The sequence below is a fragment of the Podarcis liolepis genome (assembly GCF_965112155.1).
Source record: "Podarcis liolepis genome assembly, chromosome: 10".
NCBI lineage: Eukaryota > Metazoa > Chordata > Lepidosauria > Squamata > Lacertidae > Podarcis > Podarcis liolepis.
The window spans coordinates 42,972,072-42,998,392 of record NC_139562.1 but is presented as its reverse complement, the minus strand read 5'-3'; the positions used below and the strand labels follow the sequence as shown (position 1 = coordinate 42,998,392).

Sequence of the window (26,321 nt, the reverse complement as noted above, 5' to 3'; positions counted from 1 at the left end):
ATTTAAAATGGGGATGAGAAACCTGTGGCCCTCCAGACACTTCTGTCATCTGTGGCCATTAGTTATGCAAACTGGGGCTGCTGGGAATTGGTCTGTCAACATCTGGAGAGCCAGATGTTAAAGGCACTGGAAAGGGAAAAGACACATTTTATTATCTTATTGTATATATTTTTTTCCTTCTCAAGATTTCTCTTTTTATAACCTTTCCCTACTACTGCCATGTAATTGAACACTGTGGACTTCATCTTGACCTGTAAACAGGGTGGCCCTTATCACTTTGGGGGTTGTTATGGTAAGTACCAATCAAGCACAGCATATTCCAACCACTGTATCTAATCTCTTCCAAGATTTTTCCATACTTTCCCAAATGTTCAAATTTAGTATCCCCACCCCAAACCCCAGGGAAACCCCCAGTATAAACACTTTTGGTTCATGATCTCCAAGGGAGCTTGAAATTAGCTGTGATAGCTGTGGAGTCATAAGAGCACCTATTTTCATTGATATCCTTAAAAGACAAATCACTGGGACCATAAATCCAGAAAGCAGCAGTTTTCTCTCTCTCTACATCTCCATTATTACTTTGATTTGTTTATTTTTAGGTGGGGGGAGAAGCATTGTGAATCATTACAGTAATTGATCATTTAAACGGCTGGCAACCAAAATGATCAAGGAGGGTGATGCAACTCTTCTATGGAGGGTTACAATATTTGAGGATCCTTAGTTTGGAAAAAAATGCAGGTAAAAAAGGGGGGAACCACAGAGATATATACAATTATGCATCCTACAGAGAAAGTGGGAAAAGATGGATTTTTCTCTGTTTCATAATATTAGAATGTGGGGCCATCTAATGAGGCTGAATGCTGAAAGATTCGGGACAGAAAAAATGCATTTCTTCACAATGTGCATAGTTAAATTCTGGGATTCACTACCACAACCTGTAGTAATGGCTTTACAAGGAATGAAAACAGATTAATGGAAGGTACGTCTATCAATGGCAACCAGCCATGATGGTAACATACTATGTCCAGGGTTGGAGGCAGTATACATCTCAACACTAGTTACATTCGTACCTTGGAAGTTGAACGGAATCCGTTCCGGAAGTCCGTTCGACATCCAAAACATTTGAAAACCAAATAGCAGCGTCTAATTGGCTGCAGGAAGCTCTTGCAGCCAATCAGAAGCCACGGTAGCCCCATCGGCCGTTCGGGTTCCAAAAGAACATTCATAAACCGGAACAATCCGTTTGCGGCGTTCAGGAGCCAAAACATCCGAGTTCCAGGGCATTCAGGATCGAAGGTACGACCGTACTGGGAATCACAAGGGGAACGTTTCTGCTGTGTTCATGCCCTGCTTGTGGAAATCCCATTTGCATCTGGCTGAACAGGACACTGGATTAGAAGGGCCTTTGGTCTGATCCAGGAGAAATCTTATGCTTCTATATATTAAATATAATTATGAAAAGTCTCTAAGATTACAGCACCATGGCTGCAATGCTATACGTACTTACCTGGGAATAAGCTCCACTGAACTCAGTGGGACTTACTTCTTAGTAGGCATTTATAGAATTGCACGGTTAGTTAAAATCTTGTCCATATTGTAACTTCTGCCTACAAGATGTGAGGTTCTAAGCATCCTAACGGGGGAAAGCTTCAAATGAAATTTAATGGACCTCTTGCTTCTAAGTAAGAAAATTTGAGTCTAAGCTTAAATGTAATTTCATGAGCATCACCTGTTCCCTTAGGTTGGGGGGGGTGTCATTCCAATCTATGAAAAAAGAAATGCTCTCCTTGAAATCTAGAGAACCCCCTTCTGTGTTACTTGTTGCACTGAATGTAGGCCCAGATTAATCATCCATGTTTAAATGAATGTTTATTTATACCACTTCTAGTATTTCATGCCACCAGTGTGGCACAGGCAAAGCAAACAAAAGAGACAAGCAGACAGAAGAGACAAACACCACGCAAAACGCCATGAAGTTCAACAAAATGGAGGCATAGCTGTACAGGAATAGGCATGCAGGAAACAAAACAAAACATTGTACAGTGCAACAGGCAAAAGAAACAGTAGATGCCGCCAGTAAAACAAAAGAATTATGAAGAAATAAGGAAAATTAAAGGTAGCTCAGCATTCACAATCAGTGCTTTTTTTTTGAAATAAATAAGTAAATAAAAATTAGGTGTTGGTACTTCTATCTTGATAAAAGTGCTGTGGGTGCCAGCACAAAATGGCTGCTATGGGCAGCAAAAAAAGAGGTGATTGTACTCGGTACCATTGAGTACTGTCACAAAAAAGCACTGTTCACGAAACACCTAGCGAACACTACAGATCAGCAATGCACAGATCTGGGAACATCATTCTTATGCTGCAACTATTTTGCCACCTACAAGACTGACATATACAAACAGTGAGTGAAGGGAGAGGTGTGTCAACTACCTCCTCTAGCTGCAGAAAGATTCGATGCTTTCTGACGCCTTGTACTGCCAAACATACCAGACATGCGTTTCGGACGGTGTCCTACCTGATTTATTGTGTTCCATCAGCCGGTTGTCTCTGCCCAGACAGACTTCCCCCTGTGTGCTATTGCAGGCTGTGTTCAAGTCTGTCTTGCAAAATGTAGGGGAGCTTGCCTGAGGAGCAGGTGGGATGTGCTTCTTTCTCTTTCTCGGAAGCTTCTGTTTCGCCATGGCCAGAGAATAGTACATTCCAAAGTTGTTGACAATAACAGGCACAGGCATGGCTATGGTCAGCACCCCAGCTAAAGCACACAGAGCACCCACTAACATCCCTGACCATGTCTTTGGATACATGTCTCCATACCCAAGAGTGGTCATGGTGACCACAGCCCACCAGAAGCCAATGGGGATGTTTTTGAACTCTGTGTGTTCGCTAGCAGAAGGGTCGTTGGGCCTGGCTCCTATTCGCTCAGCATAGTAGATCATGGTGGCAAATATCAATACTCCTAATGCCAAAAATATTATCAGCAGCAAAAACTCGTTGGTGCTTGCTCGGAGCGTGTGACCCAGCACCCTGAGGCCCACAAAATGTCGGGTGAGCTTGAAGATTCGCAGGATTCTCACAAACCTCACTACCCTGAGGAAACCAAGCACATCCTTAGCAGCTTTGGAGGATAGCCCACTGAGGCCCACCTCGAGATAGAAGGGCAAAATGGCCACAAAGTCAATGATATTCAAGAGGTTTTTGATGAATTCAAGTTTGTTGGGTGAAAAAACGACGCGGACTAAAAATTCAAATGTAAACCACACCACGCATACTCCTTCAACATACGTCAGAGCAGGGTCCGTCTCTATTTCATACTGCAGAACCACCTCGGAGCCATTGATGGTTGGCTCTGTTTTGTTTTTGATGGTGTTGAATGCTTCGTGGGTTTCCAGGCAAAAGGTTGTGATTGAAAGTAGGATGAAGAATAAAGAGGCAAACGCAATGAACTGCAAAGAAAAATAAATTAGACACTTATCAGAATCAGAGAGTTAAAAAAAACACCAACATAATGAGAAGTATCATATAGCTTAACTTATAGCACGCTTGAGTGCAAAGACTCCCCATGGGGTTGCTTCCAATAAGATTGATATCAAGAATTCACCTGCTGATATCCCCAGCTGGAACTACAAAACAAGCATTGTGGGTAATGATCTGGACAAAAAGACTTTTTGGAAGTAGATTTTATTGAGTAACTATAGTCAAGGCTTAAATTAAGCCAGAAGTACCGACTCCATTCATAAACTCACTAGGAAGTAACTGAAAATTATTGCCAATGTCAAGGCTCGTCCATATTATGTCTAGTTTGCACAGTGTCCCCACACACACCCTCCATATATGGGATTAGAAGAAATAACTTCTGGGACAGAGGATGTGACAACTATTCGTCATAATTGATAAGCAAAATGAAGGTTCCTGAATAAAATGTAATATTGTTTATGCAAATCCTCTGGATTGTGTTCATTTTGGCTCTTGTGTATGCAGTATAGAGTCCTTATAAGGTTTCCAGAATGGTCTAATGAAGCATCAGTAAGGAAAGTTGCTGTTTTGGCTTCATCTTCTCAGAAAAAAATATATTAAAGCCTTTTTAGTGAACTAAAACATTTCCTTATTAAGTACACATCTAGCATTCCTGCAACAGAGATGGCAGCTAAGAAACATGTTGCAATACCACTGATGAATATCATGTGCTCAGCTTCTACCACATAGAAGCATTGATTTTATGAACTTCAGGATGCTATGAACTGCCTGAAGGGCTTAATTACAGATAGCAATTAAACCAAAGGCCTATCTAGTCCAGCATATAGCTGCCACAGCTGCCAAGCAGATGTCAATACACAGGACGTCAGCAATCAAATATTATTTCTAAAGTATCCTGAAGGCTCATGTTTCTTTATAATATGCATATAACACTCTGGAGAACTCTAGTAAATGTAGAGATGTCCTGAATTTGAATGATGCATGTTGGTGAGATTCTCAGCAGACTTCAGGTACGATGCTAAGCCTTTCATTCCTTACTACTTTTTCACTGAAGCTGTGTATTTCTTCACACACTGCACATCTGCAGTGACAGTGGGTGGCAGTGCTCACTTGGCCTCCTACATCACCTCAAGGCATGAAAATGTCCTTAATCCCTAATTAAAAAAAGATGTGTAGGGCAATATCCAGTGAAATAGTGCCGGAACAAGGATTTCCACTGTACAAAGGAGCATCCCTTCCCTTCCCCCGTGCATCTGCTCCAGAGGTTTGGGAGAAAACCCATCACAGATTTAGTGGTGTACAGGGAATGAAGAGCAAGAGGAAGTTGGGTTGGTTGACCCAAAGTCCTTATGCTAGTGGAACAAGTTCATAGACTAAACTGGGACAGCAGAAAGTTAATTCTCCAGTGAACCCATTTGCATTGTTACGCCTCCAAGTAATATAAAAAGGAAGCACCTTGGAAGAGGCAGCTGTGTGAAGAATATTGACCTGGTTATTTATTGTAGGTTATTCCACCTTTCAGAGGGACGCGGGTGGCGCTGTGGTCTAAATCACTGAGCCTCTTGGGTTTGCCAATCAGAAGGTCAGCGGTTCGTATCTGCACAATGGGGTGAGCTCCTGTTGCTCTGTCCCAGCTCCTGCCAACCTAGCAGTTTGAAAGCATGCCAGTGCAAGTAGATAAATAGGTACCGCTGTGGCAGGAAGGTAAACAGCATTTCCGTGCACTCTGGTTTATGTCATGGTGTTCTGTTACGCCAGTTTAGTCATGCTGGCCACATGACCTGGAAAGCTGTCTGTGAACAAATGCCGGCTCCCTCGGCCTGAAAGCGAGATGAGCGCCATAAACCCATAGTCACCTTTGACTGGACTTAACCGTCCAGGAGTCATTTCCTTTTCCTTTTTACCTATTCCACCCTTATATAGACAAAGTCCTAGGCTGTAAAATGTTTCCCAGAACCAGCTTCACAGAACAGATTGACGTAAACCCTTCAAAGCTCAACTGTCACCTGTACCTGGACTAAACCTCAACCTGGAAGTCAGAGACAACTATGACTTGTTCTTAATTTCAAAGACTTGGCAGATAAAGAACTATAACAATGACAGACTATAAACTTTGTATATAATTAGATTGCACAAGAAGAAAAATAGTAATATTACTATTTCTGTACAACATCTTAAAGGATGCATTTATCTCTGTTTCTTTAAATACATTTTTGACATTTCATTTTAATTATTGCAGAATGCAGACCTAAAATTAGCTTGCTTAAGCTGTTATCACAAAGGGCACAGAGTAATAGATAATCACTATAAAATCCACAGAGCATTATTAGTAATTACATTAAAAACCCTCCCCAAAATCTGCTTAGAGCACTCCTAATTTTAACACAATCAAGTAATCACGACCATAAATCCAGGCCACACTTCGTAAATGCTTAAAATAAAAATAAAACTCAAGAGCATTTCTTTATTCCTAATTTTCACCTCAGGGTGTTTTAAAATTCAAAGTGTCTCTTAGTCCCTGCTGAACTGGGACCACTGCATTCAAGTGCTGCAACATACTGAACTGGTCAATGCAGGAAGCTCATAAAGATCAAGTCACAGTTAAGTTGCAGGAAATTAGAGCCTCACTGCTTATTAGGAAAGTCTTTTCTCTATAGTTAGCTGCTTTCTTGAAAATATACTGCTGTAATCTTGACAGAACAACAGAATATAAAAGTGCATATGGAAGCAACAATGGAACTCTTTGTAATATTGAAAGGACATCAGTGTAATCAACATTCCACATATTTTGCTGAACGAAAATGGAATCCAATGTGTATTTTAGCTCACCCAGGTGAAACTGGGCTATTAGGGGCAAAGGGGGGGGAAATATGGAAACTTCCACAAATTGTAGGCTGATCCCATGGTTCTGCTAGATTCTTCTGGCATAATGCCAATGTCACCGCAATCCTGTTCACTCCTGACAGCAAAGCCAAACAACACCAAAAGAAGCGAGAGAAAATGTAAATCATCAACAGACTGTTTTTAGGGCAGAAGGTCGGCAGTTCGAATCCCTGCGACGGGGTGAGCTCCCGTTGCTCAGTCCCTGCTCCTGCCAACCTAGCATTTTGAAAGCACATCAAAGTACAAGTAGATAAATGGTTCACCAGAAGCGGCTTAGTCATGCTGGCCATATGACCCGGAAACTGTACGCCGGCTCCCTCGGCCAGTAAAGCGAGATGAGCGCCACAACCCCAGAGTTGGTCATAACTGGACCTAATGGTTGGGGTCCCTTTCCCTTTCCCTATTCCCCACACCGAGCCACAGGGGCCTCCTAACAACTCTCAGCACCCTTAATGAGCTACAGTTCGCAGTTCCCATGGCCTAAGCCATGAATTTAGCATCATATGATACTCCTTTAAGAGTACAGAACAAACGAGGCATATATCTGTTGCCCTTGCAAAAGAAATTCAAAGGAGCCCAGTATATCACTATCACCATCACCATCAAAGTGACTGCACTTCCTGTTCCACAGTCTACCAAGTGACATCCTGAGAACAGAAGGAAGAAAGGAAGGCCATAGGGATGAGATGTTCCTAATTTTGGTAACAGAACGGTCGATAACCTTGCAATCTTATCCAAACCAAGCTACATTCTTGGCATGCATATATGGGATAGGAAGGGAGGAAGGACAACACAGTTTCTTACTAGAAGCAAATATACACATTATGTTTGTAAGCCCTTCATTCTGGCATCACAAAAGCGCTAATATTTTATTGGACTTTCCTAATTTATTGTTTTTCTGTTTATTGTAGTTTTTTATTGTACTGTGAACTGCTTTGGTATCCTCTGAATGAAACCTGGTATACAAATGATTTCAATAAATAAGCAATCACAATTATGTGCTGTTGTTTAAGGACGTTACATGTGTCTTTTTCCTGGTTCCCCCCCACCCCCTTATGGAAAAGCAACCTTGGAGGCTGATATCAGGAGTGGAAGTACAGCAGGAAAAACTGCATCCTCCCCCTGCCCCACCCCCACCCCAAAAAAACCCTAACCAAAGGTGTTTTTCTCCTGTGGGTGGAAAAGTGATGGCAATTCCATTTCTCTTCCCCATGGGTGTGAAAGCAGCTTTGGGTACGTGCTAATGAACACAAAAGGGCAGAAAAGAAAGGTGCAAGGGTTAAGCAAGCCCATCCCTCTTGCACACTTAATTGCAGCCTCTGAGAATGCTATTTAAACACACACACACACACACACACACACACACACACGGGGAAAGAGGCATGAGTGGCTTTTGAAGTAAGCATAGCCAGCTTGGGGGGGGGGGGGAGGTGACAGCTCAATTTCAAACTGCTCCTGGAAGTCAACATAAAGGTGAAGGTAAAGGGACCCCTGACCATTAGGTCCAGTCGTGACCGACTCTGAGGTTGCGGCGCTCATCTCGCTTCATTGGCCGAGGGAGCCGGCATACTGCTTCCGGGTCATGTGGCCAGCATGACTAAGCCGCTTCTGGCGAACCAGAGCAGTGCACTGAAATGCCGTTTACCTTCCCGCCGGAGCGGTACCTATTTATCTACTTGCACTTTGACATGCTTCTCAACTACTAGGTTGGCAGGAGCAGGGATCGAGCAACAGGAGCTCACCCCGTCACGGGGATTCAAACTGCCGACCTTCTGATTGGCAAGTCCTAGGCTCTGCGGTTTAACCCACAGCGCCACCCGCGTCACTAGAAAGTCAGCATAGATGGACTAAAAACTAAAACAGCCACATGCTGAGAAAGTAGTAAGAATGTGGCCACATGTGCACTCGAGCGGCTTCCGTTGTGCTAATACTGGGATAGAATCTACACACATATATAAAAATGCTGTGAAAATGCTTTAAAAAAAACCGTTTTGAAAAATACATTGAAATTGCCATAGCTCACTGTTGCCATCCAGTGTCACGTTTGTACATTGCACTTCACAACACACTTAAAATGTTCTATTTGCAGCTGTATAGCTGAGTCTTGGGTCAAAGCAAAGTCGCTTTGTTAATTTAACTGGGATGTGTGTCCCACGACATTGCAACCATCACCTTCCATCACCTTTTCGTTTTGAAATGTGTGCCACTTCAATCGACTCAATAAGATGTTTTTTATTAAGGATGATGATTTAGGATGGATGACACATCGTCTTTCATTTGGGTCATTCATCCAGTGTGATGCTGCTTACCCATCTATTCCCATCTGTGCCTGTTCTGAAGGCAATGAACCTTGAACATGAGTCATCCATGTTTGTTTGCATCATTCAGCAATAGGGCACAGGTGGAGTTGGTGCAGCTGCTTGCCCATTGTTTGCAGATACTCACAAATTATCCTCTTGTTTCAGGCTACAAATGATAGCGCTCCTCAACAATAGTAATAGTAGCAGAAATAACTACTTGGGATTTATTTATACTCCTACGTAGGATCACCATGAACCCTAGAACAACCTTGCAAGGTTGTATTGTAACCCTGAATACAGATGCAGGGCTTACGCAAAGGCCATCCATGAAGGTTATGGCTCCAGTGAAATCTGAACAAGAGACTACTGGAATCGTGCCTCATAGCCTTGCACAGCCTTGCCTCCCAGAAGAACTCCCAACAAAAACTGGAATGATATTTCCAAGAAACACTTAAATGCTAGACAAAAACTTATTTTTAGTTACAAGCAGATATATTTTAACTGACGTACAATGTCCCTATGCAATTTACCCTGACCATTTATGACGACATTAGCAGAAACCCAAACTGCTCTATGGAAATCAATATAGCTAGCTTTTATAGCAGAGGTCTGACTGGTGGGATATAGAATCCAACAGCATTCTTAATACAGGAACAAAAGTCATGTAAATTCCAGTTGCAGAAATCATTCTACCATTATGGGGGGTGGGGCTTGAGAACAGCATGAGAGGAAACACAGGGGCCTGCTGAGTTATAGGGGATTCAGCAAAAACTGACTCCTTTTCCTTCCACTGGTGGGATCCTGCACTGAATCAGGATCCCTTCTATCAACAGGTAAGAGTTTTTCTGCTTGCAGATGCTTAGCTATAAGCAACCCTGTATAAATAATGTATAAACTCTGAAGTGCAAAAGCCTTGTGGGCTACATGACAATTGCTATTCGATTATTCTCCTGCATGACCACTGGTTTTAGATTATTATATAGCAATTAGAAAGCAGACTTTTTCAATAAATATGAGAATTACAAAAATTAGAGCATTGATTTAAACCTGTAAAGTATAAACCGTATGAGATCCATTGATGAATTAAGTGCATTTTAACAGATCTGCAAATTGACCTGTTGACACCTTTCTGTAATACCAGTAGTAACATTGCCAAAGACTGCTTACCATTTTCGGCAGCAGCAGTGTGTTGGATCCCTTACAAGGCAATGGTAATGATGAACTAACTGCTCATCTAAACTCCTTGTCTCCTTACCTACTATGAATATTCTGTTTAGTATCCTACCCAAAAAAAGCGAAGCTGAATTATCGTAGGGTATACAAGTGTAGAGTCTCAGAATCACATATTTTGTTCTACATATGATGGGGATGTGTCAGCAAGGCTCAAAACACAAACCTCAAAAAGTGTTCCAAGAAAATTGCTTCATTTATTTGCAAAGCACCCCAGCTTCTCACCATGCCTCACACATTTTTAGTCCCTGCACGGCAAATAGCCCAAAATGCTATCCTTCATCTCACCATTTATGGGCCATCTGTGAACTGCTCCCAATTCCCTCAACTACTTGGATTCACTGACTGCAGTGTTGAAAAATCCCTGGTCACCAAGAAATGTGATGCTGACAATCAGAAGTGTGATATATTCTTCTGGCCTTCATTCACTACTTCCCACATATCCCCATCCCAACCAAATCTAGGTCTTCCCTGTTTGTATCTGTAAACTTCACTGCTTGTTCAAGAAATTATCAGTTTTAATATTCTGAAGGGACACAGTGGAGCTAGCAAAAGTTTACTCCTACTTGTTTCATGCTGCTATAAAAATGTCTTCTTTACCTCGTCAGCAACCTTTGAAAAATATGCTGCTTTTTATTCTCATCACCTACATTACCACTTCCCCTTGCTATGTAATATAATGCTATGTAAAGTACAGCGTCTAACCAGAGGGTTCAATAGCAGATTTTAAGGTTCAGTTAGCTTATTTGCATTGATTTCAGGACTTACAAGACTGCCCTTGATAGAGTGACTACAGAAAAAGGCTTAAATATTTAATAGGCTCTTGAAAATACAACATTTAATATTCTCTGATAAGAGGCCCAAGATGGACATAAAAAGAAAACAGAAGCATCTCTTAAAAAACAAAACAAAACTGGAGGCACATTGTTTGCAAGGACACCGAAAACTGAAAATGTAGGTGTCATAGTTAAGCAGTTCACTGTCTCAAGTTCAGTCAAATGCAGATTGTTGTTGTTTAGTTGTTTAGTCATGTCCGACTCTTCGTGACCCCATGGACCAGAGCACGCCAGGCACTCCTGTCTTCCACTGCCTCCCGCAGTTTGGTCAAACTCATGCTGGTAGCTTCGAGAACACTGTCCAACCATCTCATCCTCTGTCGTCCCCTTCTCCTTGTGCCTTCCATCTTTCCCAACATCAGGGTCTTTTCCAGGGAGTCTTCTCTTCTCATCAGGTGGCCAAAGTATTGGAGCCTCAGCTTCAGAATCTGTCCTTCCAGTGAGCACTCAGGGCTGATTTCTGTAAGAATGGAGAGGTTTGATGTTCTTGCAGTCCATGGGACTCTCAATAGTCTCCTCCAGCACCATAATTCAAAAGCATCAATTCTTCGGCGATCAGCCTTCTTTATGGTCCAGCTCTCACTTCCTTACATCACTACTGGGAAATCCATAGCTTTAACTATACGGACCTTTGTCGGCAATGTGGTGTCTTCTTTTTAAGATGCTGTCTAGGTTTGTCATTGCTTTTCTCCTAAGAAGCAGGCGTCTTTTAATTTCATGACTGCTGTCACCATCTGCAGTGATCATGGAACCCAAGAAAGTAAAATCTCTCAGTGCCTCCATTTCTTCCCCTTCTATTTGCCAGGATGTGATGGGACCAGTGGCCATGATCTTCATTTTTTTGATGTTGAGCTTCAGACCATATTTTGCGCTCTCCTCTTTCACCCTCATTAAAATGTTCTTTAATACCTCCTCACTTTCTGCCATCAAGGTTGTGTCATCTGCATATCTGAGGTTGTTGATATTTCTTCCGGCAATCTTAATTCCGACTTGGGATTCATCCAGCCCAGCTTTTCGCATGATGAATTCTGCATATAAGTTAAATAAACAGGGAGACAACATACAGCCTTGTTGTACTCCTTTCCCAATTTTGAACCAATCAGTTGTTCCATATCCAGTTCTAACTGTAGCTTCTTGTCCCACATAGAGATTTCTCAGGAGACAGATAAGGTGATCAGGCACTCCCATTTCTTTAAGAACTTGCCATAGTTTGCTGTGGTCGACACAGTCAAAGGCTTTTGCATAGTCAATGAAGCAGAAGTAGATATATTTCTGGAACTCTCTAGCTTTCTCCATAATCCAGCGCATGTTTGCAATTTGGTCTCTGGTTCCTCTGCTCCTTCAAAATCCAGCTTGCACTTCTGAGAGTTCTTGGTCCACATACTGCTTTAGCCTGCCTTGTAGAATTTTGAGCATAACCTTGCTAGCGTGTGAAATGAGCGCAATTGTGCGGTAGTTGGCACATTCTTTCGTACTGCCCTTCTTTGGTATTGGGATGTAGACTGATCTTCTCCAGTCCTCTGGCCACTGCTGAGTTTTCCAAACTTGCTGGCATATTGAGTGGCATATTGCATATTCAAGCCGCTTCGCCACGACAAGGCAGTGATCCATGAAGGAGCAAATGCAGCCTAGTGGACATAAATTGTGGCCTGCCAGTTGCTTGACAATCACCATACAGGTATTTGCAATCTCAGGAAGGCAACAAAGCCAAGACAATGAGACACTAATGGGCAACCACTTTGTGGCTTGATGACTGTCATGGCAAAGGATGCAACTTGGGTAGATCCAGACCTCACCTGGAGTACTGTGTCCAGTTCTGGGCACCACAATTCAAGAAGGACACTGACAAACTGGAACGTGTCCAGAGGAGGGCAACCAAAATGGTCAAAGGCCTGGAAACGATGCCTTATGAGGAACGGCTAAGGGAGCTGGGCATGTTTAGCCTGGAGAAGAGGAGGTTAAGGGGTGATATGATAGCCATGTTCAAATATATAAAAGGATGTCACATAGAGGAGGGAGAAATGTTGTTTTCTGCTGCTCCAGAGAAGCGGACACGGAGCAATGGATTCAAACTACAAGAAAGAAGATTCCACCTAAACATTAGGAAGAACTTCCTGACAGTAAGAGCTGTTCGACAGTGGAATTTGCTGCCAAGGTGTGTGGTGGAGTCTTCTTCTTTGGAGGTCTTTAAGCAGAGGCTTGACAACCATATGTCAGGAGTGCTCTGATGGTGTTTCCTGCTTGGCAGGGGGTTGGACTCGATGGCCCTTGTGGTCTCTTCCAACTCTATGATTCTATGATTCTATTCTATGATCCTTTTAAATCGAAATTCTGAAACACAGTCATATAGCTCTCAACTTCAGTTACAGAGTAATCAGTGACTTCTAACCAACCAGTTGGTTTAAAACTCTTTTTTTCTAGAATCAGATAAATTAAACAAGTATTTTTAATAATAATAATAATAATAATAATAATAGGTGTCTCCTATGGATGAACACCTGTTCTGCAACTATAAAGGGGATCTTTACTGTATCTACTGAACTTCAGCAAAACAAAAAGGGTAAGGAGGGCAAAGTTTCTAACTTTTAGAAGTGAATCTCCCATACTGAATTTCTGGTAACTGAGATTACTTTTGATGTCCCTCTGACAGAGAAGTCAGTTTCACTCAGTAGTTTTGTCAGGTATTTTGGTTAGGGAAAGTTTGACAAAGTGACTACCTAGAGCACAACAAGCTAAAGAAATTCTCTGCTGCATGACAACAGACAAGGCTGGAAAGAAACAAAACATATATTCAATCATATGCATAAATAGCACTTTTGGGGTGGACATCACAAAGCACTTCTGCAGTAGCCTCAGGTATCAAGGAGAGTATTTCATAAAGATTAACTCCCTCAAAAAAGAAGAGAAAAATTGAAACTGAACTACAGGAATCTACACATTTGGCCCATGACTTCAGCAGTCACATGCTATTGTGATAGAGATTTCCTTATTGTTCATCCCATCCTTTACTTTCCATTGGGCACCCAAACTATGTGATCTAAAAGTGAAATTGGTGACCATGCTTATAAGTAGGGCAGCTAAGCAGAGCCACCCAGTCAAAAATGGAATTTCTACACACTTGGGGGACTCCTCAGATGGCCCAAAAATATGTTGTTGTTGTTGTTGTTGTTCATCATCATCATCATCATCATCATCATTTATTATTTCTACCCTATCCATTTGGCTAGGTTTCCCCAGCCACTCTGGGTGGCTTCCAACAAAATCTTAAAAATACATTAAAACATCAGTCATTAAAAACTTCCCTAAGCAGGGCTGCCTTCAGATGTCTTCTAAATGTCATATAGTTTATTTCCATGACATCTGATGGAGGGGTGTTCCACAGGGTGGGCGTCATTACCAAGAACGCCCTCCGCCTGGTTCCCTGTAACTTAGCTTCTCGCAATGAGGGAACCACCAGGAGGTCCTCGGAGCTGGACCTCAGTGTCCAGGCTGAACGATGGGGGTAGAGACGCTCCTTCAGGTCTACTGGGCCGAGGAGTCAATCACTGCGTTCATATGGAATGTATGAAGTGCCCCCTCATAAGTCTTTCGTTTGACTGTATGATTGTGTGGTGACAGTACTGTATAGTTCTCTAACACAGACTCCTGTGTTCTAGGCTTGCTGTTTCTCCTTTTTCTCCAAACTCAGTGCTGCTGGTGGGACACCTCTTGCGGTTTCAATAAACCATACCTCAGTGGAGGGACTCAAGTCCACATATTCTACTTCCCATTGCCTTGCACCTTTCCTCTGAGAAACCAGACACCTTACAAGGTTACATCCTATGAGCTCACTGTTGCAATTGCTATTCTTCCTTGTCTTTAGATTCATGAAACAAACATTGACATTTCAACTGACATCTCTAGTTACGAGTATCATTATTTGTGGAAGTGATTGGATAGTTTCCATCTTTAAAAAAAAAAGTATTTTCAGACTGCTTGTGGGCCAAGAAAAGTGATGTTGTTAAAGTTCTTCAAGATGCAGAGGTCAGAAACATTTCTTTCATGAAAACTTTAGAGTATGGACTATAATTATCCCAGCTGTAAATGCTGTGAAAAATCCAGCCGTTGCATAATTGGTTGATAAATATGAGCAAAGAGTGCTGCTGTTTATTATGCAAAGCCATGCAGGGAACCTTTGGAGTATGATATTATAATCAACCCCAGAAACAGCCATATTGTACACATCAAAGATGCATCATCAGCTTACCCTTCAAAGGCAGAAATGTGCGATATTGTGCAAAGTACTAAAGAAATCACAACATTTCATTTCATTTCTGAGTACTGTATGCTGAAATTGTTGCGCTGTATACAAAAGAGTCGTCCCACTTGCACAAGGACTTCCATTTGTGCAACAGAACCTCCCTTCCTCTCAACTCCCTATACTCTCCCAAGTCTGTTTTGGGGTTCCCCAACTTTCCAGAGCATTTTGTGGGGAGGTGGGGGGACTTGTGTTGTGCCACCGTAAGTCCTTGCACAGACAGAACAACTTCAGAGGGCATAGCTCACTGTATTCAGAAATAGAGTGCATGTTCATGTTTAACCCTGTATGTAGAAAAGGACTACTATATTAGCATTATTGTACCTGCAATGTGAATGGCACAGACCAAAAAAGGCAAAAATAGGTTTCTAGATGTGGTTGTCCTCCCTACCGTATAAAAAGAAGCAACTGTTCTATGTGGGATAAAAAATAATTTCCCAGAACAAGACTCTGGGGTCATATAGGATTTTTTTTAAAAAAGCACATATGTTTTCTGTGAACTCCCCTGAGACTCCAGGTACAGGGTGGTATATAAAAAAACATACATACATACATACATACATACATACATACATACATACATACATTTTTCTACTACTAAACTGTGAATGGACAAGTAGTTTGTTTTAGTCACAGGTTTATTTGGGAATTATACTGTGTATACTGTCTCTTTGATCCTTGCCCATCCTGGCTAATAAAAGCAAGCCGGGAAGGGCTGGGCGATGGGCTCTGAGGGGTGGTGAATGCTTCCCTCTGTGAGGGAACATTCCCAGATCCGCTGAAAGAGGCAGTCATTAAACCGCTTCTTAAAAAAACATCTTTAGACCCGGCCAGTATGGCCAACTATTGTCCAGTCTCAAATCTTCCATTGTTGGGCAAGGTGATTGAGCGTGTGGTTGCTGAACAACTCCAGGCACGCCTGGAGGATGCGGACCATTTGGATCCCTTCCAATCGGGATTCAGGCCTCATCATGGGACTGAAACTGCCTTGGTCGCACTGGTTGATGATCTCCGGCGAGCTAGGGACAAAGGTGAGAGTTGTTTCCTAGTTCTGCTGAACCTCTCAGCGGCCTTTGATACAATCGACCATAAAATCCTTCTGGACCGTCTAGAGGGGCTGGGAGCTGGGGGCACTGTTATACAGTGGTTTCGCTCCTTTCTCCTGGGCCGTGTTCAGAAAGTGGTGGGGGGGTGAGTGTTCAGACCCCTGGGCCCTCACTTGTGGGGTGCCTCAGGGTTCCGTCCTCTCCCCCATGCTTTTTAATATCTATATGAAGCCACTGGGAGAGATCATCAGGGGGTTTGGACTGGGTGTCCATCAATATGCAGATGACACCCAGCTCTACCTCTCTTTTAAATCAGAAACAGTGAAGGTGGTGAAGGTCCTGTGTGAGTGTCTGGAGGCGGTTGGAGGATGGATGGCGGCTAATGGATTGAAGTTGAATCCTGACAAGACAGAAGTACTGTTTTTGGGGGACAGGGGGCGGGCTGGTGTGGAGGACTCCCTGGTCCTGAATAGGGTAACTGTGTCTCTGAAGGACCAGGTGCGCAGCCTGGGAGTCATTTTGGACTCACAGCTATCCACGGAGGCGCAGGTCAATTCTGTATCCAGGGCAGCTGTCTACCAACTCCACCTGGTACGCAGGCTGAGACCCTACCTGCCCGCGGACTGTCTCGCCAGAGTGGTGCATGCTCTAGTTATCTCCCGCTTGGACTACTGCAACGCGCTCTACGTGGGGCTACCTTTGAAGGTGACTCGGAAACTACAACTAATCCAGAATGCAGCAGCTAGACTGGTGAGTGGGGGCAGCTGCCGAGACCACATAACACCAGTCTTGAAAGACCTACATTGGCTCCCAGTACGTTTCCGAGCACAATTCAAAGTGCTGGTGTTGACCTTTAAAGCCCTAAATGGCCTCGGCTCAGTATACCTGAAGGAGTGTCTCCTCCCCCATCGTTCTGCCCGGACGCTGAGGTCCAGCGCCAAGGGCCTTCTGGCGGTTCCCTCATTGCAAGAAGCAAAGCTACAGGGAACCAGGCAGAGGGCCTTCTCGGTAGTGGCGCCCGCCCTGTGGAACGCCCTCCCATCAGATGTCAAAGTGATAAACAACTACCTGATATTCAGAAGACATCTTAAGGCAGCCCTGTTCAGGGAAGTTTTTAACGTGTGATATTTTAGTGTATTTTGGGTTTCTATGGAAGCCGCCCAGAGTGGCTGGGGAAACCCAGCCAGATGGGCGGGGTACAAATAATAAATTATTATTATTATATTATTATATTATTATAGTTAGATTGTTAGCCTTTAGTTGCATCCTTGCCTATGTACCAGTATATAAGCAAATATAAAACTTTATTAGCTCTCTTTTTTCCGCCCTGTCTTTTAGAATACGACACTTTTTTTTTTTGTAATGCTTTGGGGGCTTCTAAAACCTGACATAGTTTAGGGCCTCAGCATGTCTTAATCTGGCCCTGGAGGTGGTGTAGAGGCAGCAGGCTCCATCCCCAGAAACCAGCTGAGAGATTAAAAATACAAAACATGTACCTGAGAAGCACACCTTGAAGCTTGGTCAAGTCTCAGCATCCATCTCTTTACCTCATCAGCACAATGGGAATGTGAGTAATGAGTACATGCAAAAAAAAAAAATGCTGCCAGACAGTTTGCAACTTTTAAGAAACATATGAAATGATTAATAACACCAGACTTGCAGCCAAATGTTCTACTCCACACTACTGTGTTGGCTCTAATGACCACTCTGGCTCCTTGCCTTACTGTTTCTGAGACCCCAAAGCTCTTAAGTCTACAACAACCCAATGCCTGGGTTTATATTTTTGTCTAAATCCTCTTTTTCCTTGGCTCTCTCTTTTCCTCTTCTCATCAACCCATTCCTTCCCGCAGGTTTCTGGTTCTAGTTGTCCAGTGCCTACTCTATCCTTTCTGACTTCTTGTCTCTGCCCTTCCTTATAGTACATGCTTCTTCTTATTCTTCCTCTGGAGAAGTATTCAGCTAAGTTTTGATCAGAGGAGATCCGCTGAAATTAATGCACATTACAAAGTTACTAACATTACCGCCGCCCCCCTTGGTTCCCAAGCCAATATGTCTCTCTATCTGCTGTTTTTCAACATTGCGCTCCTGATATTTTCACCCTGGGCATTAAGAACGTTTATGAGCATTCCATATATCACCGCAGTCAAGTCAATAGCTGGAACAGGAAATAGGCAAGTGGCAAATACAGTTTAACTCAGTGGTTTGGAGGAATTCTACGGAGACATTGGCATATTCTATCTTCCTCTGGCAATTACTCATTTCAGGTTTCATATTGCATTCAGTATCAGACTGTTCATCAGTGAGCCAATTATATGCACATGATTTTCCTCTCAATACCTTGTTGACCTTGGTGAAATTCTCAACTACAGTCTCCTCTCCTCAATAAACTTGCTTATTTCTCGATCAGGTCGTGCTGGGCAATATGCCACCCTTGGTGTCTCTAAGTGTGTGCTTTCCAGACTACACTTAAAGGTCCTCATGCTCACTGTATCTTTGCAGAAGGGATACTGACAAGCTGAAAGCATCCAAAATATGGCAGAAGCCCTTCCAGTGTAGGACGTTCATCCTTGAGCTACAGTAGGCTTGCTCAGGAAGAAGAGAGTATGGCATGGAAGATGAGGCATGAAGCATATTCTATGCAAAAAGCTGGCAGAGTTTGCCCATCATCAATGGCACAGCTCATCAGCATAGAGAGAAAGTTAATGTTGATATCAGTGTATGTTTGAAAGGGATTGTATGCAATGCAATGAATAAGTCCTGCTCTTAAAACTCAGCTGGGGGAGAAAGTGACTGTGTAACTCAACCCCTGTGCTCTACCAAGGATAGGCTTAAGCAGTAGCAATAACTGCACAAACATTTCATGTTTGGCAATCAGGAACCATCTCCATATTAGCAATAGTCCTAAAGGGACACAGGTGGCGCTGTGGTCTAAACCACTGAGCCTCTTGGGCTTGCCCATCAGAAGGTGGGTGGTTCGAATCCCTGTGACGGGGTGAGCTCCCGTTGCTCTGTCTCAGCTCCTGCCAACCTAGCAGTTTGAAAGCATGCCAGTGCAAGTAGTTAAATAGGTACAGCTGCGGCAGGAAGGTAAATGGTGTTTCCGTGCGCTCTGGCACTCGTCACAGGCTTCCGTGCACCAGTAGCGGTTTAGTCATGCTGGCCACATGACCCGGAAAACTGTCTGTGGACAAGTGCTAGCTCCCTCGGTCTGAAAGCCAGATGAGTGCCACAACCCCATAGTCACCTGTGACTGGACCTAAGCATCCAGGGGTCCTTTACCTTTACCTTTTACCTTTAATATTCATAAAGAGAAAGTGCAGCAAAGTTAACATCATGTTAGGAAAATAGGAAATATGGACCTAAAGAAAAATGCAATCAATAAGAACAGGCATCAAGTCTGCCTTGATAGATTAACCTAATCACATTCTGAAATAAGAAAATAGCTTTGGTTGGGTTCCTAGCATTTAAAAAATGCAACAAGAGGAAGGATGAGAAAATTAAATAAGTCAATGGAACTTTAGAGCAGATTCCACAAATGTGCATAACATTTCTTAAACAATAACTGCCCGGAAAAATATCTGTACAGAAGGTATTTTATTTGAAGTTAAGCATCTGGGAAAGTCATGTATTAAGACAGGCAAGAAAGTGGCTGCTTTAATGTGCTGCACTGGATAGCAAGAGTCTTGATATTTAAGACTAGATGGGTATAATTTCAAGCAAAATTTCAGTCTGCTTCATCATTAAATTTAAATAGCATTCACAGCAGTACAAAAAGCAAGGTATGGTCTCCAATTTCATAGCTGACATTCTCACCCAGAAAGCACATTTTTCAAATTAGGTCACCTTAAAATCAACAATACTTAAACGTGTGATTAAGCTAGATTCTATAAGCTTCACTCAAAAGTTTCTAACTAGCCTATTATGTCAAAACGCCTGAATCGCTTAAGCTTTTAAAATTTCCATAACAGCAAGACGCCCTCTTGATCTCACCATAATTTTCAAATGTCTTGCACTGTAGGATATATTGGAACGATTCTGCATTTTCAGTATAAAACCGAGTTATTATTACACATATGCAAAGGTGACAAAGAATATACTGTAACTGATTTATGAATAGGGATGAGGTTTCTTGGTACCTGCTCATTTAGTGATCATGACACTTGCAACTCAAGCTCAAATCATACCAGTTCACAGTTGGTAACATCTGTATGGACCCAAGACGCAAAAATATCATAACTGATCTTGACTGACCTGCCCCAAGCCTGTCTATTTAGAAGAAAACTCCATTTAATTAAATGCAGCTGACTCCCAGGCAAGTGGTATAAAACAAATAGGCATATTTGTTTAATAAAGCGTGTTCTCCCTAACAGAGAGCACGTGTTGCGGTTGGGGGAACAGGCCACCCTGTCATGACTAGGCAAATTTGGTGGAACCCTAGCCTTTAAGAGGTTAATTGGGTTGCTGGGGAATTTTGATTGTTGCCAATTCGGAGGAGGGGTCAGAGGCTTTAAATACAGAGGCCAGACGATGGGACGTCCTCTTGGCCGTTTTGCACCGGATCACCCGCCCTCCCTCCCTTTTATAGGGTGGTTTTTTGTTTTGCTCGCTTGACCTTGCTATGCCTGTCATGGGGTCGTCCGCCTTGGTGCGGGGGCCTGGTAGGAATTTTGCCATCTGGCTGATTGGCTGGTGCCATTCGGTTTTTGCCTACTGCGTAGCAAATCGTCACAACTTGTAAGGTTGGCGGTTAGGCATTGGTTAAATTGGTGCTTGGAGGGGTAAGTGCCTATCCCTCCAAATGATGCTGAAAGGGAATTCCGTTAAAGGAATCCAGGGGCTTGCCATTCTTTTCGTCCTTGTCCGTGGAGCCGGACTTGGGCCGTGCAAGCCCCACAGGAACATGAGGGTGAGAGGTGTGGGTCTGATTCCCAGCTTCATTTCTCACCCAATACTTGTTTCCCACGCTGGCTTCCGGTGGTGTCCGGAAGGGACCAACTCTGTCCTTGGGGGGCAAGGACAGATAGTCATAACCAATGCCTAAGCAACCACTCACATTTTTTGTATTTGAATAAAGTTGTGGCCAAAATTATGCCAAAAACTTAAACAAAAATTGAAGTGTGCAGTGTGAATTATTTTTGGGGGTGGCATTGTGGGACTCAACACGCAACAGAGATACTCTGAGTCTTGACCAAGCAGCCAGATAAAAGTGAGCAGATTTTTAAATTTGAAGGTTTGGGATTCTTTTCTTTTCTTGTTTTGGAACAGCAAAACGTGCTCTAAACAGTCGCCCCACCCCCCATATGATACTACTGGGTTGCACTCCTAGACAAAATGAATCCATTGGGTTTTACTTCTGAATAGACATGTCTAGGAATGCGCTGCACCGTAATATGAGAAAAGGGACTTCATATCATCAATCCAACCATGCAATGAAGCTTTTCTTCCTAAAACTTTGGCTGAAAATTGTAATCCTTACTGTTTTATTCAAAATTAGTACAGAGTATGATTAGAGATGAGTAATTTTTCCCCTGCCCACACACCAGAACCACAGACTAACACAAATATAGCCAGCTGCCAGCAACCTTTGCTGCTTGGATCCTTGAAGTTCATCCCAGTTCACATAGCTTTTTATCATTCCAATCTTAAATTCAGTTTTCCTAGCTCAACAATTTTGGGGTCTTCCTAAATAAGCTCGACCCTAGTTTTCCACATTTTGCTGCAAATTGCATTCTGTGGGGGGGACATCAATAATTTAGTATGAATTTCTCATAATAAACACTTTTTAATATGACGTTTTGACTAACGTATACATTTTAGCAAGCAATGTCCTCTAGTAGAATGCATATTTGAGTGTTATTTCACCAGTATATTCATTTTTGTGCACACTTTCCCCTAATATATGCATTTTGTAAACATTGGCAAGTGAATCGCCTGGCAATAAAATTCAGTTGTGCAAATGTAGAAAGATAACTGTGTTTCGATTGGCATATTGATTCAGAAAGTGCAAATTTTGATAGATTTGGCTTCAAATAAGATTTGAACTGAATATCTCCTCCACCCTTACCTAAAAGACCTGTCCCAGAATTGCTTAATAATTCGGGTCATTTTGTCCATTATCACCAAAGGAACAAAAACAATTTTATCGGGTCAAGAAAAAACTAAGCAGTAGAATTCTGACCATATTCTCTAGAATAACTGGGCACATCTGTGTCCTTGTCAATACAGATGAAAAGAGCTTCAGAACACAAAAAGAGCAGAGCAAAATGGTATAACAATACATTAAAAAGAAGATCCTCCGGTGGGGCGGGGAGTCCAACACCACTGTCGTCATTATCAAACATTGCAAAAGCAGTACTATTCTTGCTGAAAACTTGAGGAACACTGGAGGGGAAATAAGAGAATTCACCCTTAAAAATCTAAGTATAGAGTTTATTTAAGATTCACGGCATATGACTCTTGCCAAAGCTGCCAGCTTTCTTTTTATAGCACTTGGCTTGAAATCATTTTATAGATCGTCTCACGGAAGTCTAAAACATGGCAGATGATTACTTCATTCAGGGGTGGATGTGGCTTGGCTGCAACTAGGCCACAAACATCCTTCAGGCATCATTATTGATCCCATTAGAATCTGCCCATGGAATGAGAAAAAAAGTAAGAACCACCTTCTCAACATAGGCTAAAGCTTTCTGTACTCCTCAGACACATGGAAAGCGGTCATGTTCAGGATGTGATATTCAGATTGGGTCAAATCCTGTTTCATGTTCATTACATGAATAAGTATTGGATCAACACTCATTTAACAATTGTACATGGCTGAATATAAAATAAAAGGGTTGAATCCAGATTGGTTTAATTAGTGGCACTTAATAAACCAATGGGTTACATTCAATGTTAGTCATACCCACTGCAGATTCATTTAAATCACTGTAATTAAGTCTAATGGTTTCAGTATGTCTAGTCTGACTAAAATTGTATGCACCAATGGGATTTAAGTTAGGATTAATTTGTCCCACTGATGTAAATGCAATTTAAGTTAGTATGGATATACCCCATCACCAACTTATGTGCCATTCCCCCCCCCCAAATATAATGGAATTTTTTCATTCATTTTGCACAGCGTGGGATTTAAAAACATACGGGGGTGGGGTAGGAATAAATCAAGGATGTTTCAGAAAGTAAAGATTTCACTTCTATAAAAACTGGATTACTCCAGTAATAAATAAGATGTGGAATTCTAAACGACTTATTTATGTAGGGGTTCTGCAACACACTGCATTACAATGTTCTCCAGAATGCAAAAAAATAATAATTGACAATTATTGTAAGGCAGCTTCCTGCCTACAACTGCAAAATAGAGGAGGCTGTCAAGTATCTGGCAGACCAGAAATAATGTCTGGTAAGCAGAGTTCATCTTAGAAGGTCACAATTTGTGGAGGTCTGGTTTTCATTGTTCTGAAAATGCAAAGAGTAATGTGGCACTATTCCTGCTGAACATTTTGGAAAAAACACGACCACCCGATACATTTTAAAAACATAAATAGTCAGTCACAAATTATTACACAGCCAAATAACAACTTCATTAAATTGATGTACAAAGAATAATGGCAAATCTTTCAAAATAGATTGTCTGGTAAAGTGACAGGAAGAGTGATATGTCTAATAAGTCAAACTAACCTTAAAATGGACTTTTACTGTGGTTTATTCTTACAAGGCATACTGTTAATTTAATTATGCTAATATAATTCATTTCAATTAGGTGAGATGACAGTCCATTTGTTAAAAGGATGATCTATAGCACCAATGTATATTCAAGAAAGAAGTCATTTGGCTGAATTCACAATTATAATAGCCAATTATACCCATTCTAGAAAGCAGGCATATTTGAATGCTGTTTAATTTTCCTTTGAATGGTCAAAGCATTTTAGAGGACAGATTTACTGACAGGTTCTGATTTGACTCAGCTAACCCGGAAGAGGCCTTCATATCTATTGCCTCAAAATGTCATATGGAAATACTTCTGACACCGGTCACAGAAGTTACATCTGGAGCACCTCACATTTACGAGGCTGCAACCTAGCGGAATGCTTTTATGGGTATGCAATTTATGTATCTGTCGCTCTTCTTTCCATTCAGACAGGTGCTAAAGATGAGCACTATTGATGCAAATATCTAACATCAAACTCAACTCTATAAGCAGCCCCGTCATTTTTATAATGCTGTCTCAATAGAGTAATTGAAAATTATTATGAAGTACTGTAAAAAAAGCATGTGCTTCCATTCTACTCTGAAGTTTCATTCAGAGGGGATGCCCTTCCTTTTAAATCTTTTAAAGGCTTGCAAGGTCCCAGGATAAAAACCACAGCTGTCCTCTGCTATTTTGCCTCATTATGTTCTGCCAACATACCCTCCCTCTCTGCCCATTTCAGTGATACGAAGAAAGCAAAGAGAGAATGCTGGGGAGATTCTCTCTTACATCAATGTCTTAAAGGTAAAGGGTAAAGGGACCCCTGACCATTAGGTCCAGTCGTGACCGACTCTGGGCTTGCGCGCTCATCTCGCTCTATAGGCTGAGGGAGCAGCCGTTTGTCCGCAGACAGCTTCCGGGTCATGTGGCCAGCATGACTAAGCCGCTTCTGGCAAACCAGAGCAGCGCACGGAAACGCCGTTTACCTTCCTGCCGGAGTGGTACCTATTTATCTATTTGCACTTTGGCGTGCTTTCAAACTGCTAGGTTAGCAGGAGCTGGGACCAAGCAATGGGAGCTCACCCCGTCGCGGGGAATGTCTTAGGCCATCTTTTTTAATTTATTCATTTATTAAATTTATATCCTGCCACTCTTCACAAAGGACATCAGAATAATGTGAGGAGGAGGTATGGTAGAATGGTTTAAGGTAACCATCCCCTCACCACCAACACATATGGCTCACAGATACAGTCAGGATTACGTTATATGCCAAATGGTGACAGACTACACCCAACTCCAGCTTCTGAGCAGATGCCTCTGTATAATATACAATTTTGCAATCATTCGCTTTTTCTAGATACATGTGAAAACGTTAATGTGTCAAATGTCTAGAAAAATGCCGCAATTCACAGAGAAAAGAATCTGCAGAAAGAATTCAAATCCTTCAAGAGGAAAAATTAAATTGCTCATCTCGATGTGCTAATATACACTGAAACTACTCATTGCGGAAGCTGAACAACAAAACGACAGCTATCAAGGTGATATGATGGCACAACCCCTCCCCTTCCTACTTTCAATTGAACTGCTGAGGTGATAATACCCTATTAGAGGCCATAAGGACCATCTGGGGCCATCTGGCTATGCAGATGGTTCTACCTAGCATCAATGAGCCGCATGCGCCTTCAAATGGTGTAGAATCCTCGTGACAAAACTCTTTAAACAGGAGCTACTGATGGCAAGGTGAGTTTCCCCAGCTAGACTTAGGAGTGGTTCCAAGTCGAAAGAGTAATATTAAAATATTTCTAACCCAGGAAAACAGAAAAGGAAACTTTTTTGCAACTCAGGACAGTGGTACCTCAGGTTACAGATGCTTCAGGTTACAGACGCTTCAGGTTACAGACTCCGCTAACCCAGAAATAGTACCTTGGGTTAAGAACATTGCTTCAGGATGAGAACAGAAATCACACGGCAGCAGTGGGAGGCCCCATTAGCTAAAGTGGTGCTTCAGGTTAAGAACAGTTTCAGGTTAAGAACAGACCTCCGGAACGAATTAAGTATGTAACCAGAGGTACCACTGTATTTTGACAGCTTATTATGTACCCAACGAATGACTTTCATCAGCCCTCTTCATGGGTTCCTTGTGTTTAGAAAGAAAATGGAAGGTATTTGGAGGCTGCACATTTAACCATCACCACCACCACCCAAGTTGCTGACATTTTCCCCACTGAGGATAATGTCTGCAATGGGGAGTCATCTCTGTATGCGGACTTAGAACCCTGGTTGCCCAGGACAGGATTCTGAATCATCCAGGGTTCTGCAAGGTGAGGTATTTTGGGCATTCTTGTAGAAAAAAACCTCAACAACTTTCGGGGTGTCCTGGTTTTTACTTTTTGAAATATGGCAACCCTAGTATGTCCCTGCAGGGGACAATAGTTTCAACACAACAATGGCAAGAAGTGTCAGGTGGGAGTAGGGCTAAACATACAACCCCAGGCTCATTTAGACACACTTTTCCTCTACATGTAAGTAATGTGTAAAGAGGGAAACTGACACCAAGAGTCTATCAAT

General features: G+C 42.3%; 1 protein-coding gene across 10 annotated transcripts in view; it reads right to left on the bottom strand.

The window, feature by feature from the left end:
* KCNC2 (potassium voltage-gated channel subfamily C member 2) overlaps positions 1 to 26,321 on the bottom strand; it is a 92,706-nt gene that overhangs the window by 7,706 nt on the left and 58,679 nt on the right. For all 10 annotated transcript variants that reach the window (XM_083463166.1, XM_083463161.1, XM_083463160.1 and 7 more), the window contains exon 3: positions 2,519 to 3,446. In XM_083463166.1, coding sequence (XP_083319292.1) covers positions 2,519 to 3,446 — 928 coding nt within the window. The remainder of the gene's footprint in view (positions 1 to 2,518; positions 3,447 to 26,321) is intronic.